We start from the raw sequence: 15315 nt of genomic DNA on the forward strand, positions 1-15315 counted from the left end.
ATATACTCATAAAAATCTTTAATAACAACTAGAATAATAGCAAATCAGCTACTGAACATGCTATGAAAACGTGACACACAGTAGATGACAAAATCAGTGACACTGTTTAGAATACTGTGCTACATTTTTAAAGTTTTATGTGGAGCTGTCTTTACCAACTTATTTTTAGGTGGTTCTTTCTTAACATAATTTTTGTATATTTAAAAAAGTGCCTGTAAGGTATATTTCATAATTAAGTGTCTGCAGCCTCTAATTAAAAATCTCCATTAATATTATATGTTTCTCAATGATTATTTGCACTTCTACAAAAACAAGTTATGAAAGTTGCCCGACCATTCTGAAGCCAGGGTTCCTGCAGATTTAACAAAAACAAATTCCATGACTTTTCCAAAACTTTTCCAGGGCCATTTCACAAAACTCAAGGACCACACTATCTTGCATTGTGAAGTAAATTAATATAAATAATGACATATATCAATGAAAAATAACAAATAAGTTAACGACAAATATTTTTAATATGTCCATTTTAATTTTACCTGGGCTTGCACACCTTGACTTTATGTAGTAATTCATGTTATAATCCAATGTTCAATGTATTTTGTATTCAAAAGAAAAAAATAAACGAATCCTATGTAGTCTTTGTATGTGTTCCTATTTACAATACTAACAAAAACACATTGCTTTCCAGTTGCTTTCTTGTATTTAGTGAGAAGCAAACTTTTCTGCTCTATCTCCTTTTCAAGGTCCATCAGAGTCTCTTGTTTCACTTTTGCAGTCTTCCTGAGAGAATTGGATGCAGTTAGCAGGCTTAGGCTATTGTCCTTTTCGGCTTTTTCAGCATTTTCATCTGCCAATTTGAACAACTGCTGGATGTCATCCATTAATCTTATTCTTTTATTTAACATGTCACCCAGCTCAAGATCTGCTTTTCTTTTTCTGCTCCTCTCACACTCCTCCATCTTTTTCTTCTCCTCATCCAAGTATAGTCTGTATGTGTGTCTTGCATTTGAAGCATAACTTAACATTTCTTTACTAATATTTATATTTTCAATGCCTCTTACGCTCCAAATACTATCAATAATGATTCCTCTTGAAAGGAGAGACAGCTGCTTTTGATTATCTCGTATGGCTTCTTTGTTAATGGAGAATCCTCGTTCAACATCTGCCTGGCCATGAGACAGAGTTAGAAGGTGTTTTGCAACTGGCCACAAGACAGCATATTCCTTTTTGTCTGCCATCAAGGAATGAAAAAACGAATCTAAGTGGTCTTTCTGTCTGGAGAACTGAGCAAATTTCACAGAGTCTTCCGATTTCAAACAATTTTCCAAAAAGACTTCGTAGTTTTTAACCAGGGCATCACATTGGTTTGGATCTATTCTTCCATTGTTGACTAGAATTTTGACCAGTGAGTGGAATAACTGAATGCTGGTCTTTATATCCTTCATCATTTTCTCTGGGTTCAAGCATGTCATATTTTTTACAAGGGCAAATGTCACTGGTGACTTTGTCAGCAATTTTGTGACAACAGCTTGGAGGAATTTCCTGCAGTCAAGATGGAAAGCCAAAATGTCCCTATCTGTCAACTTCCCTGATTTTTTAAAGTCAGCAATCACTGTCTTTGTCACAAAGCCAATTTCAATATTTGCAGAGTCTTTAAGGTGTTTGCAATTTGTTAAATTAAATTTAATGAGCTTTGATGCCTCTGTGATACAGTCCTGATGATCTTGAGCTACAAATTGCTCCATAAGACCCCTGATCATTTTGAAAATGTCTTTTGCAAGGAAAGGCAGCAATGGAGCGTCTCCTTGAAATTCCTGTAAAAATAGCTCCATCTCTCTAGCCACTGAAAGGAAAAACTGTGCTTGAGGAACGAAGAGACGAGACTTAACCACTTCCTTGAGACTTAATTTTGGATGCTTTTTAAGTGAATCAATATATGTTGCTAGACATGGAAGGAGGGACAGGACTTTCTCTACAACTGTGATGTTCTCAAGCCACCTGTGCTTACAGAATTTTGGTGGCAGCTCCTTGATACCAGATGCCTTTTGATAGTCCTCTATTCTGGCTGGAGAATCTTTAAAGAAGTAATAGAGATTGCTAAGTGTCTCCTCCAGATTCCACTCTGTGGCAGCGCAACCATCCCTGAACGCATTATGAATTATATGTAGGCTGCAAGATCCTGTTGGCAACAACGACCTTCCAGGGTGTGAACGATTAATCTCTGCATTCAACATGTCAAACGTTTTCCAGTTAACATTAGGTCCATCCATTGAAATTTGTAGGAGGTTCCTGGTTCCAAGATCTTGGATGATTGGATACAACTTGCCAAACAGATCTTCTGCCGTGGTGTGTCCCAAAAACTCTGATGTCAAAAATCTTGTTTGCACTCTTTCTGCACCCTGTTCCCAAAACCTGACATGAATGTCACATTGCTTTTGATGCAATTGTTTGTTCAAACTTTAATCGAACTGCAAAGCATATCCAATACACTTGCGTATGCTCTCTTTTAAGGTTGATGCAAAGTATGGAGCTAGGCCATGAATAGCAATATAACATGTTTTGTCCTCACCGCAAGTGAATTTGTGTGCAATTGCACTGTCCGGAAACATCAGTGAAAAGACTCGTGAAATTTCCTCTTTGGAATGAAAGGAGCTGTGGGTATTCACTGTCCTTAGGGTCCAAAATATTTCTGCCTTTAATACATCATTTGATGATTTTTATGAAGTTAATGTTGGGGCAGGCTTTGGCATAACTTTAGGTGATGGTGAGGCTGAATTTGAAATAAAACCAGAGATTGTGTTGTTCGGAGCAGATTTCATTATTTTACAATTCTGCACATGCTTCTTGCTGGTGGAATGACTTTTGAGGGCAGTTTCTCCCATATTTGCAATATCTATAATTTTGCAACAAGCTCTGCATTTAGCAGTCCTTTTGTCTGAAGCATTCTTCTCCACCCATTTTTGATAGTTTGGGTTGGTCAGCCAACTGTTATTGAATGTGCACATACCAGGCATGTTGGACTAAACCTAAAGCAATATAAAATGAAAGATTTTAAGACTTCACTATCATCATGAGATATTGTGTATTGTATTATGTGTTCAGAATTTTCTAACAGCCCAGTGTTCATTAAGTAATTCATTTTCATCACCTACTGCCTGACCAGACTTACAATCTAAGATTTATTCATTATCATATTACATACAATCTTGGAGATTTAAAATTAAAATCCAATTTCAGACAATGACAATTCTTTTCTTTAACTTTAAAAAAAAAATTCATTAAATATACTAATAACAGCAACAATAAAAAAGTCGTCAAAGTTTACCAGATACAGAAAAATGATTGATTAAAGTTAAACTATATTGGCAGTAAACATGTTTCATCCTAACCTAACAACCCTCTTGAAAAATGGAAGTCAAAATTCCCACACTGTGATATTACAGGAATTTACTGAAGCCTTCTTGCAGATTTTTGAATTCTGAATTCGAACAGTTTTCTTGCTCTAATACACGATCTATTATAGTATTTATTATTTATTTTTATTGAGGAGTTTGCAAAATCGGGAGATTCAACTGGGAGACCTAGACGGGTCTAATTTTTTTTCAGATGGGTTCTCAGGTTATCTAGAACGGCTTCTGAAACAATTTTCAATATTCTGAAACTAGAACTAAAGTAACAGCCCAAAACAAGAATATCAAATTGACAATAATGATTATAATCATGACGTACCCTCCGACGTAATAAATGACTGACTATGCTGCATGAGATGTTACAACAGACCCGAAAAACAAGTGAGGAATATAAACGAAATCAAATTAGTACTTACCTTGTACGTTATATCGAAGAAATAACAGACTTTTTAGGAAGAAATTAACTTCATTTTGACAGGTCAAGTGGTAATTACTCAAAGCGGCACGGCTGACCATTTGAATTTTCCAATCGAACTACACCGGAAACCATGTGATATCTACTGTTAGGGGAACTTACTCTTGTTATATGAAATGAAACCATTTATCTATCATATCTTTTTTTATCGTGTTTTATTTAACTGGTGCTCTGTGCTGTAAGAAATTTGAAGTAATCAATTTCTTTAACTCCCTTGTCAGAAATTCCATGACTTTTCCAAAACTTTGCAAGGTTTTGACAAATTCCGTTACTTTTCAAGGCCCTTGAAATTTATTTTTTTAAATTCCAAAACTTTTCCAGGATTCCATGACCTGCGGGAACCCTGTGAAGCACCAAAAAAGTACCTTCAATGACATATTCTGTATAAATGACAAATTCTGCATAAGCACATTGCCAAGAAATACAAAATACTGACAAGTCATTTTAGATAAATCTCATTTTTTTTTTTACTTACAAGTGAACAATTTTATTATAATACCATTATGATTCATACCCAATTTTATTATTTTAGATTCTTATAGCTTATGGGACAAAATCTTTACAAAAACTATGCTTAAAATAAATAGATATGAATGGTTATTGAAATGCTAAATTATGTTTGTTTCATTTTCCCAATAAATTTGTGCTTCCTATGAGCTATCGAAGTAGCCCTATCTTTTTCTGGTAGCATCAGACGTGATGTACGTCAAAATAAGAGATGTACAAGAAGAACTTAACAGGCAAAGGGTTGCCTGGATGAAAGCATGCAATGAAGAGTACTAGAAAATATATCGTTATTTGTTATCCATACTTTGCAAAAATAAATAAATGTTTTCAAAGGAAATGAGATGTATCACTATGAAAGATTTACATTTCTGAAAAGTTAAAGTTCTTAAGTGTTTCAAAAGCAATGACTCTGATAAAGTATACTTCATCAAGGATGTATTAAGCACACTGATGTACAAAATCTTACTTTTAATCCTACTTGGTTACAAACTAGCCCATTTTATTCTTGTATTTATAACCCTATTTACAAATGTAAACTTACTGACAGCTTTAACTTCGTTTACAACATATCCGTTTAATCGTCTAGGCCTATAGCAAAAGGTTTCTTATCACTGACTGGATGTTTGATAGAAATGACGCACATGTGTAAGAGCAGTCCAAGTGGCAGTTAACAATGTTAAGGTGGCAGGGGCCAGTTTTTATGTACAAATTTAATACCTCAATCAGCGACCTAGTACAAAAGACCATACAAAATCAAATACACAAGTGAGGTCAAAAAAGTCCATATTTTTAGATACCTATATTGAAACAAAGCATAAAAATAGTATCCACTTGACCAGAGAAGTCAATGGCAGTTCATAGCAGAAGAAGTTGATGCACTCCAACCCCAAATTTATAATTACAATTTTCATGTCCAAAGGTCATTTTTGACATCATGTGATGCTTACAGTGCAAACACAAGCCCTTCTATTAGATGACAATTCTGCAAAACTGTATGTACTAAACTGGCTGATGCAATTGAAAATAGTTGTTATCCAAGCTGTTTTTGAGATATTCTACTAGCCCCAAACCCATGTGTTTACTGTTATGGGAGCCTAGCTCTTCTTCCTAGCTGACTATTGGTATTTCACTATCAACATACCACATAGTAACTATGGAAGGTGTACATGCCTGACATCAATTTCAAGAACACAAGCCCGAAACACCTAGTTCACAAATATATCCATATCTTTAATTAGCAAACAATAATAGCTGAAAAAGTCACACCATAGCCTTAAGTTAAGAAATTTGCCAGGGGCCAATTTATGAAACTGTACCCTGCCACCTTTGAATTTGGCTGGAAATGGTTTGTGTCAAAAGCTGTGTACATATCACATATTTAGACGTTATCTAGTAAAATGGTACAAAGGAAAACATTTTGTGCGCAAAACTAAAAACGGTATTTCACTTTTAGAAAGTGACTACTTTGCAGCAAAAAGCACTGCATTATTTACACTGTGAGTTAAGACTGACGACATTTCTTGAAAGATTTCAAATTGTTTGCAACCTGCAATGTTTTTGGTCTTTGTTTACCACCATAGAAAAAGGACAGAATCAAAATTACTTTAAAATGTTTCATGAATGTCAAGAAGAGATTTGGAAGTTATAAATTTTAGGAGGGAATGACAGAAATGCTATGTTAGTTGTCAGTGACAAAAGTGAAAAGTTTCTATAAACTCTTCTAGCAAACTTAAAGAAACACACATTTAAGTAAATAATGTGCTTTAGAAGTAATTTTAGACTGATATAAAAAAAGCAGTTCCTAACCTTTCATTATCATTCTAGACATGCTAATAGCAGCAGTTTATATGTTTGGGGGTGGGTGGGGGTGGTTTAATCACAACAAGTCTAGGTAATCTGGAGAGATCAAAGTTTAATTAATTGACATTACACCATGCTGGAATATTGATATACTGATGTGTGGGACCCTGTTAAACTTACAAAGTGACATATCAGATATATTCATTGATACAGAGCCACTGAAATCGACCATACATATACAATTACTCAATACAATTTAACAGAAATTTCTTCTCAGACACCAATTCACTTACAACTGACTTTATTGATTTCTGGAGTTTACAAAACCATAGTAAATAATAAGATAAGGTATAGAACAAATACTTACAGTGGAAAATTCAGTTCAAAGTAAAAACCATTTCAACAACTTGGCTTTTAATAAGCACATACCATAAAACAACTCCTGCGGAAGCTAAATCTGTCTGTCAAGGTCACTCTCTAGTGCACTTAGATTATACTGAGTATCTGGATGAGATTCAAGCTATTGCTTCTTTCGGTATGACTAACCGATTAATCCTAATCTTTTACCATGCAAACTGAGACCTGCAAAAAGAAAAGAAACAAGTGATATTGATGTACTTTTAACATTCAGTGAAAACATAAGAATTTCAGAGGAGAAACTGTGTATTGTCAAATACATGAAACTGCCACTTAATTTTAAGTTTTTCCCCCTTTGTTAATTGAACCTAGAAATTTCAAGATAAATACATAACATTTAAACATTTCCTAATATCACCCAAGTGTGAGATATGAATCTCTTATGTCAACTTCACAGTGGGGTATTGAAGGTAGAAACTATGTTGGTGTGCTAAAACTTTCATCCATCTCACCCAAATATAGCAAGCAATATGCCATATGCATCACTATTTCTAAGACTGTTCTACTGGTGAGTCAACATTCACAACAGTATGTTTATGTATGATTCCTCTGAGGTCTATCTGCTCCTGTAGAGTTAAATTACTTTTAACAATGCATGTTGACATGCTATGCAATTGTTTCTGTGTGTCTGTATTGAAATGTGAATGATATTCATAAAAAAGGGGTGCAAACCTTGGCAGCTACAGAAAGTGCAAGACAATACATTATGGTCACCATTTTATTCCCATATTTAGTAAGTTAAGTCCAAAATATGCTACTTTGTCATGATGAAGACAGTTCTCACATCGAGGTACAAAACACAGTTACCTCCCTCTCCGAAGTGCATGTACAACACTAGGTGATCTATGGAAAAGAAGGAAATATAATGAAGCTAATGCATACAAAATATTTAAATATACACAAAGAAATAGAAAAGTATAATAGATGTGGCTGACTGCACCATAATTTTTTTGTATCATTTTCCTTAAGGGGGCAGGGGCTAGTTTTTATGTACAAATTTAATGCCGCAATCAGTGACCAAGTATTAAAAAATCATAAAAAATCAAATAGACAAGTGATGTCAAAAAGGTCCATATTTTTAGATACCTATATTAACACAAAGCATAAAAATATTATCCACTTGACCAAATAACTCAATAACAGTTCATAACAGAAGAAGTTTATGTACATATGCCCAAATTTCTACCTGCTATTTTCATGTCCGAAGGTCATTTTTGACACCATTTGAAGCTCACAGTGCAAACACAAGCCCTTTTCCTAGATGATAATTCTGCAAAACAATGTACTAAACAGGCTGATGCAATTGAAAATAGTTGTCATCCAAGCCGTTTTTAAGATATTCTACTTGCCCCAAACCCATGTGTTTACTGCTATGGGAGGCTAGCTCTTCTTCCAAGCCGACCATTGGTACTTCGTTATCAACATACTGCAGAGTAACTATGGAAGGTGTACATGCCTAACATCACTTGCAAGAACAACACAAACCAGAAACACCTAGTTCACAAATATATCCATATCTTTAAATAGTAAAGAATAATAGCTGATAAAGTCACATCATAGCCTTCAGGTTAACAAGTTTGCCAGGGGCCAACTATAAAAAAAAAATTGTCTGACTATACATGCCCGTTTGTTTGTATCCCCCCCCCCCAACCGATTTCAATAAAGGAAATATTTCATGTGATAAAAAGTGCAAGGAACTTAGTCAATTCATTCAATGATTTACTGATTCTAAACTAACTATGAGTACAGTGTATCTAATACCGTGAACATCTGCGCGTTTCACGCTTAACGGAAGTTTTGAATATAATGGACGGACATGCCCGAGAACCATTTCCAGTTCCTGTACAAGTCCATTTCCAGCAAAGGGATGTGTGCCATTACTGCCGTACATTCGTATGTCGTCTGCTTCCGATATGGACAGTGTCCAATCAATGTCGACAACAAATTTGCCTTTCACGTGGATTTAACAAGCGGTTTAATTTCTATGTTCATGTGTGCAAAGGGATATAATTACGAACTACCCACGTAATGATAATTTACGGAATTATCCGACAGTTACCGAATAGGATGAACTGCGTCATTATTTTGTGTGATGGAAAAAAACTAGCCCATAGTGTATGCTATGGAAAACCGCAGGTACCCGGCGGTGATCACAATTTTTCCCTATATTATTATATAGGCAACAATTAGCGGCTCCGACAACAATTAGCGGCTCCTAAAATGACGGTGATTACAATCTTTCCCTATATTTTTATATGAACTACAATTAGCGGCTCCTACAACAATTAGCGGCTCCTTCTACAATTAGCGGCTCCTAAAACACTTTTAATCTACGGCTCCGTTAATAAAAATCGCCAATTTACGGCTCCAGAAACACGTGAAGCTCAGTCTACAAACTACAATCACCGGCTCCTTCGACAGTAACGCCGCTGTAATTTTGATCTCCGTCTTTAGTACCGAACGAGATTCGAACGAGATTTCAACTCAAAAACGAGATCTACTTAGCTATTATTTCCAGCTCCTACGATAGTAACGCCGCTGATAATCTTGAGCTCCAATTTAACTAACGAACCGAACGAGATTTAAACTCATAAACGAGATTTTAATCACGTGCTGTCATATTCGGAATGCTATCATCTTATCCGCATCAGTGTCCTTTACCGTTATCGAGCGAAGTGTAGTTTTCAGAATTTGTAACAAGGTATTTTCCATTAGTAAAGAATATTAACTTGCTTTTTTATACTGCAGATATTTTGCTTGGACTAAAAAGTTCTCATATATCTTTACAACACTGGACAGGTCTCTACATTAAGTATCTCATGGGTGGGTGGGGATGGAAGAACGTTATTGCGGTATTTTTTAAACTGAGGACACTTTGGCAGGATAATGAGCAAAAGTATCATGAAAGCTTGCTAAGAAAAGATCTATAACTATCATTGGACATTTATCAAAATATAAAATACAGTATTTCTGTTAAAATTTATTGTTTGAAAGCAGGTGTTAAGAACTATCACAGTCATAAGCAGATCATCAGATAACCTACCTGGGAATGTGATTGTGTCATTTGAACAAACTTTACATGAATTCGCTCACTTAAGTGGTGTGTGATGACTCCCACAAATTTGTTTAATGGCTCACATATGAACATGCACCTTGCACAGTATAAATTTTTTTTAGCAATTCAGCCTTTAACTTAATGTTTAAGTGCTTGGAACAACTTAACTGGTAGAGATATTACAGTGCAAGTAACTATCAGCATGTGGTTGAAAGTGGCAACAGAGTTACAAAGGAAACAAAAAGTTTCAATAAATATAATTTCATGTGAAGTGGATGGTTAAAATGTTGGCTTTAATTTATTTACTAAGATTGCAGTTATTGTAAAGAATATCCGAAATTAGCATAGGTTAGAAATTAAACCAGTGTATTTTTAGTTAGAAGATGCACTTTGTGCATGAGAGGGCAGATCTGATGTAATATGTTAGGAAAGACCTAAAGATTTTTTTCAATCACATGGAATTAACAGCAAAAATGAGGGCATGCAGGAAGTCCATCTCCAGTAGCAAAACATATACACATTAAGCAGCGAAATGTGTAGCATCAACCAATATTTGTGAAAAATGTAAATCCTTTTAGGAAATAAAGTTGTATATTATTTTCTTTCTTATATCTATGGAATAAAATGCATACATTTTATCAAATCTTTGGAAGAGATTACATTATTGGAACTTGTAAAAAGTAAGGTGAGACAAGTGAATTTTATGAAACTATTTGTCTTGGACGAGTATGTGAAAACAATATTTGATCAGCCCTGATACCCCATTTATTTTCTTAGTTAACAGTGTTTTTGCAAATTTAGTAACAAAATGTAAGGGTGGACTTTTCAGTTCTTAAATTTAGTTCTTCATAAATTTCAAAATCATTGCAGTTAAAGTATTACTCCATCTTCCAACTTAAGCTAGGTAATTTCCAGGTCATTTGGTTTCTTTCTTGAGAAAATTACATGGTGTCTGGTCTTCGGGATATCTGAACGCCACACTTAAGCAAAAATCTCCTTTAGTTCAGTGTTGACAATTAGTAATAATAATCTTAATAAGACTTAAAATGGCATACAGTTTAGTTTAACAGTGACTGATGAGACCGGTGTTTCGATACTTCTGTGGCTTCCCATTGGTAGCGCGAGGTTATGTGAATAATATTCACTTTGGGTAATTCGACGCAAAATCAATAGTGTATGCTGTCATGTGGGGTCTATTGCGAAGTACTGTCACAACAAATGTTATATACAAGGAGAAAATTAAGCACTGTTTCATTCCTAAGTTTGGAGTTATTCACATTATTGTGTTCATTCACATTATTGCATTCCAGTTTTAAGTCTATAGACGTATTTTGTGTTGTACAAGTTTAGATATTTTTAGACAGGAAAAACATTTGTTTGGACTGTTCAGTGTAAATAGAAAGCGCTCATTATTTAGACTTAAATATTAGTCTGGAACTGTTATTGAAGGAATTCAGGACAACGCCATCTTGACAACTACAAAGTTCTTGGAGGACCAGTACATTTCCGGTATTGAAATTTATGAGGAACATTTCTATCATTTAGGACTTTCACAGACCAGTATAAGGATTAGCTTGAATTCACTAAATAATACTTTATGTTCCTTTCATATTTTTTATTTATAACTTTGATAATTAAACTGTTAAGTTTTATAAAATTTGTTGTTTTTGCTTCTTTTCTGTTACTTAAGTTTGCAATCATTGAGACATAACAGAAACTTGGGGGCTAACTGGGGATATGAATTTCACAGAAATTGAAATTGTTTTGAAATTTAAGTTATCTTAGTCCCTAATATTTCTGACTTTACATAGTGAAACCAACAAGCTTTTACGATATAAACCAAAGTGGAGAATTGTACTTTAAATCCTAGCCAGGAACAATCAGTCTTTGAAAGAGGACGAATTGCTCCAACGTTCCAGACAATATCTTTCCTGTGCAAAGCCATATTTGTTAAAACATGAAATAAAAAATATTTTGGTTTAAATTTGGTAGAGAAGAATATTTTGGACAAAAGTGCTTTGACTCTGGCTCAAACCTGCAAGTTATGAAATTGAAATTAAAATTCAAGAACAAAATAAAGTTAAGAAAGCTTGAAAAAGAGGAAAGAGATAAACAAATGCAAATTCAAAAAGAAGAGAAAGAAAAGGAGAAGAAATGACAAATGCAAAAGGAAGAAAAAGAAATAAAAATACAAATGCAGGAAAAAGAAAGGGAGATGCAAATGCAGGAAAAAGAGAGAGACAGATACAAAAATAGGAGTTACAAATGAAACTGCAATTACAGAAAGATGTGATGTGATTTGGATTTTTAACATAGTTTTAACAATTTTTCAGTCATATCGCTACGATGTCTGCTATGTGGCAGTTTATAGCGATGTCTAGCACTGGGGCATCATGCCGCAGACATGTAGCATGATGTCCCACCCAGTCACATTATCCTGACACCAGGCCGACCAGTCCTAACACTAACCTCTTATAGCTGAGTGTCAAGCGAGGCAGCTATTAGTACCATTTTTGTAAGTCTTAGGTATGACTCGGCCGGGGATCGAACCCACGACCTCCCGCATCCCAGGCGGACGCTCTAACCACTAGACCACCAGAGCAGTATTACAGAAAGAAGAGCAGTACCTAAACCTGTAGTGATACTCACATTACAAGGGACAACAATCTCACATTTCTCCTGCGACCGATAAGGATTTGAAACCAATCCTTTGAGCCACATGTTCAGTGTCATAGTTTAACACCAAAATTACCATCAGAGATTCAACATTTTGACTACAAATTTAACTTGAACCCCACCAGTGGTCCTGGAAAACTTGAAACAATGTCACATCAAGTCATACCTGTATGAAATCAATAGGAAGGTGATTCATTTTCTCAGAAATGGAGAGTATTATAATCATTATGTCTTAATCCGTGACAGACTAGACAAGACTACAGCACAGATAGAACCTGACCCGGTATTCACTATCTGCATTTGCATTACTAGTTATATGATTCCACAAATCTCACAATACAACAGAAATCCAATAGTCGGATGACATCAACAAGCTTCTATCTAATGTAAAAAAATTAAAATATATTAAATGAAAGCCAGAAAGCTTCTGTAAGAACCAGAAAGAATATGTTTATGTTGAGAAAACAACCAGAAACCTGTCGCTGTCACTGCAATCTGGACAGTTCATCAAGCAAAGAGCACATGTCAACAAGGTAGTCACATGATACAACAAAACAGTTATTTTTTTAATAAATATATACAGAATTCTGTGTTCTTTCATTGTAGTTTCTTTATTACGAACAGTTTACAACTTTATTTTTCATTTCATATTTTTTTTTGTTTCTACATCTGAAATGGGTTATTAGTGACATCATGTGACAACTGGACCTATGATGTCATGAATATGTTGGTTGTGATATTTGTGTACCCATGCGACTAGCAGTGCAAATGGTGAGTATCAGGTCAAATTTCATCAACGCCATAGTTTCATCATATCTTTCAGCAGAGTAAAGACATAATTATTCTAATACTTGCATTTTCTGAGAAAATAAATAATTTTCATATCGGTTTCATGTAGGTATGCCTCGGGGTAACAGCATTAAGTTTGCTAGGCCATCTGGTATGCGGCTACGCTTTGCCGACAACATGTTGGTGTCTTGTGATGCTAGACTGGTTTTCAAACCTTTCATGTCAAACAAAATATCAATATCAAGCTGACTGTGAAACAACCAGTCTTCTAATCTAATCCAGTGAGTGTTAAGATTGACTCAACAACTATGATTATGGTAACCACCCTAATGATCCATACTGCAACCTCCGAATATTCTGGGCAGAACTCAATAAATATAATTCACAATCAGTTACAACTCAATTACGTAATTGTTTCTGTCATCAAGTAGTTGCAAACTTTCCTGACTTTCATCAACATTTGCAAACTTCAAGGAATTTTCATGTTCAGAACTCATAAACGAGATTTTAATCACGTGACGACATATTCGGAATACCATCATCTTATCCGCATAAGTGTGTTGTATCTTAGAAGATGGAGAATCATCGATTTATGTTTCAGAAGAGTGAAGGCCAGTCATCCAATATCATTCGATGCAACTTATTTTTTTTTCCAATAAACGAATAATTATAAATATAAACGTTTTAGGCAGGTATATTATAAATAAATATCATAATTACACCAACAGCCCCTGTGATCTGTACTGTAGTATAATACATGAAAGACCTCGAAATTACGTATCTCATGGAAGGGTGTAGTGAGTTGGAGCTTATCGCGTAGGTTGGATTTAAATTGAAATTCTTCAAATGAACTCGTGAGTAAACAGCTTTCTAACCAAATGGTGTAATAATTGATGATTTTTGTCTCTTTATATTTAACTAGTCGTTAACTAGAATGGGCAAGACCGCTCCAGTGGCCTAGGGTTTGTGTCCATCTCGGATGCGGGAGGTCGCGGGTTCGAAGCCCGGCCGATTCATACCAGAGATTTGTAAGAAGGGTAGTAACAGCTGCCTCGCTAGACGCTCAGCATTAAGAGGTTAGTGTTAGGACTGGTCGGCCTGGTGTTAGGATTATGTGACTGGGTGGGATATATTTGTGGCATGATGCCCCAGTGCTAGACATCACAATAAACTGAACAATTCTTAAAGCTAAGTTAAAACTCCAAAACATACACACTAGCATATGCTAATAGGTATATCATCACGCCATTGGGCACTGTTTTTCTTTGCCTCAGGCTCTATATTATTTGTATGTAAGTAAAAGCACACAACACCAGCCCCTTATTCAGTTTAAGAAATATCACGAATGGCTTAACTTTTGCATTAAACACATAATATTATTGTAACACTTTGTGCGTATTTGCTTGTTTTTACTCAACAGGAATGATGTAGTTTATAATATTCTGTAAGTTTTAAATAATTCTGTACGTTTCCATTATGTCGTAATGTACTCGCACAAATAATAGGGTTATTGTGTCCTTTCATTTCAATATATTTCCACAATTGTCTTTAGTATGGGGGACATGGGTCAGTTATTTCCCCCTTAATATTCAAGGCAGCACTTGCAAATCTGGTTTACTTTGTCTATGTTCAACTGATACTCATGACTTTCTGAAAAGTGATTGTCGTGCCTCAATGAAAGAGTGAGTAACCCTTACTATAGACATTCCTTTAAAAAGGAATATCAGATTAATCAGTCATAGTGTGAATGTGGTATTGAAATTTGTTCAAATGACTGTATATGTCTGTATAATAGCTGGCCCTGAGTTAGTACTTTTATGTTGTCTTTGCTATGTTCATTAAATAAACTTTCTTGTATCATGCATTTTGTACCTTGGCATTTCATTGGTCTTAACTGCTGATATAACTTCCTGTCTGCAGTATGTTTTATGTATACATGCATGATACAAACCAGAACTCACATTATGGTAAATTATAGATATTGACATGGGTGAATTGTAATTACATTCTTTTTTTGTTTTGTCCCATTTGTACCAAAACACCCACCATCATGTTGATATTGAAATTTACACCAGGTACAAATTATTATTATTATTATTATTATTATTATTAATACTATGGTGCTTCTATTATCTTTTCAGTAGTGGTGATGATAATAATATTATCATTATCGCAAATAATCCCAG

General features: G+C 34.9%; 1 protein-coding gene across 4 annotated transcripts; it reads right to left on the reverse strand.

Annotated features, from left to right (window-relative positions):
• Positions 1 to 507: 507 nt before the first annotated feature.
• LOC149772995 (uncharacterized) lies at positions 508 to 9186 on the reverse strand. Of its 4 annotated transcripts, XM_089946948.1 has the most exons (4): positions 8371 to 9186; positions 7282 to 7452; positions 6622 to 6774; positions 508 to 3026 (listed from the first exon to the last, which is right to left on the reverse strand). In XM_089946948.1, exon 4 carries the CDS (start codon positions 2268 to 2270, stop codon positions 570 to 572), a length of 1701 nt encoding a protein of 566 aa, XP_089803074.1. In that variant the 5' UTR covers positions 2271 to 3026; positions 6622 to 6774; positions 7282 to 7452; positions 8371 to 9186; the 3' UTR covers positions 508 to 569. The 4 variants fall into 4 exon arrangements, with proteins under 4 accessions (XP_089803074.1, XP_089803076.1, XP_089803073.1 ...); XM_089946950.1 differs by lacking the exon at positions 7282 to 7452; XM_089946947.1 differs by lacking the exon at positions 8371 to 9186 and having other exon boundaries at positions 7282 to 8357.
• Positions 9187 to 15315: the final 6129 nt, after the last annotated feature.

The sequence above is a fragment of the Sinohyriopsis cumingii genome, unplaced genomic scaffold, assembly GCF_028554795.1.
Source record: "Sinohyriopsis cumingii isolate HCF-2022 unplaced genomic scaffold, ASM2855479v2 utg000938l, whole genome shotgun sequence".
Taxonomy (NCBI): domain Eukaryota; kingdom Metazoa; phylum Mollusca; class Bivalvia; order Unionida; family Unionidae; genus Sinohyriopsis; species Sinohyriopsis cumingii.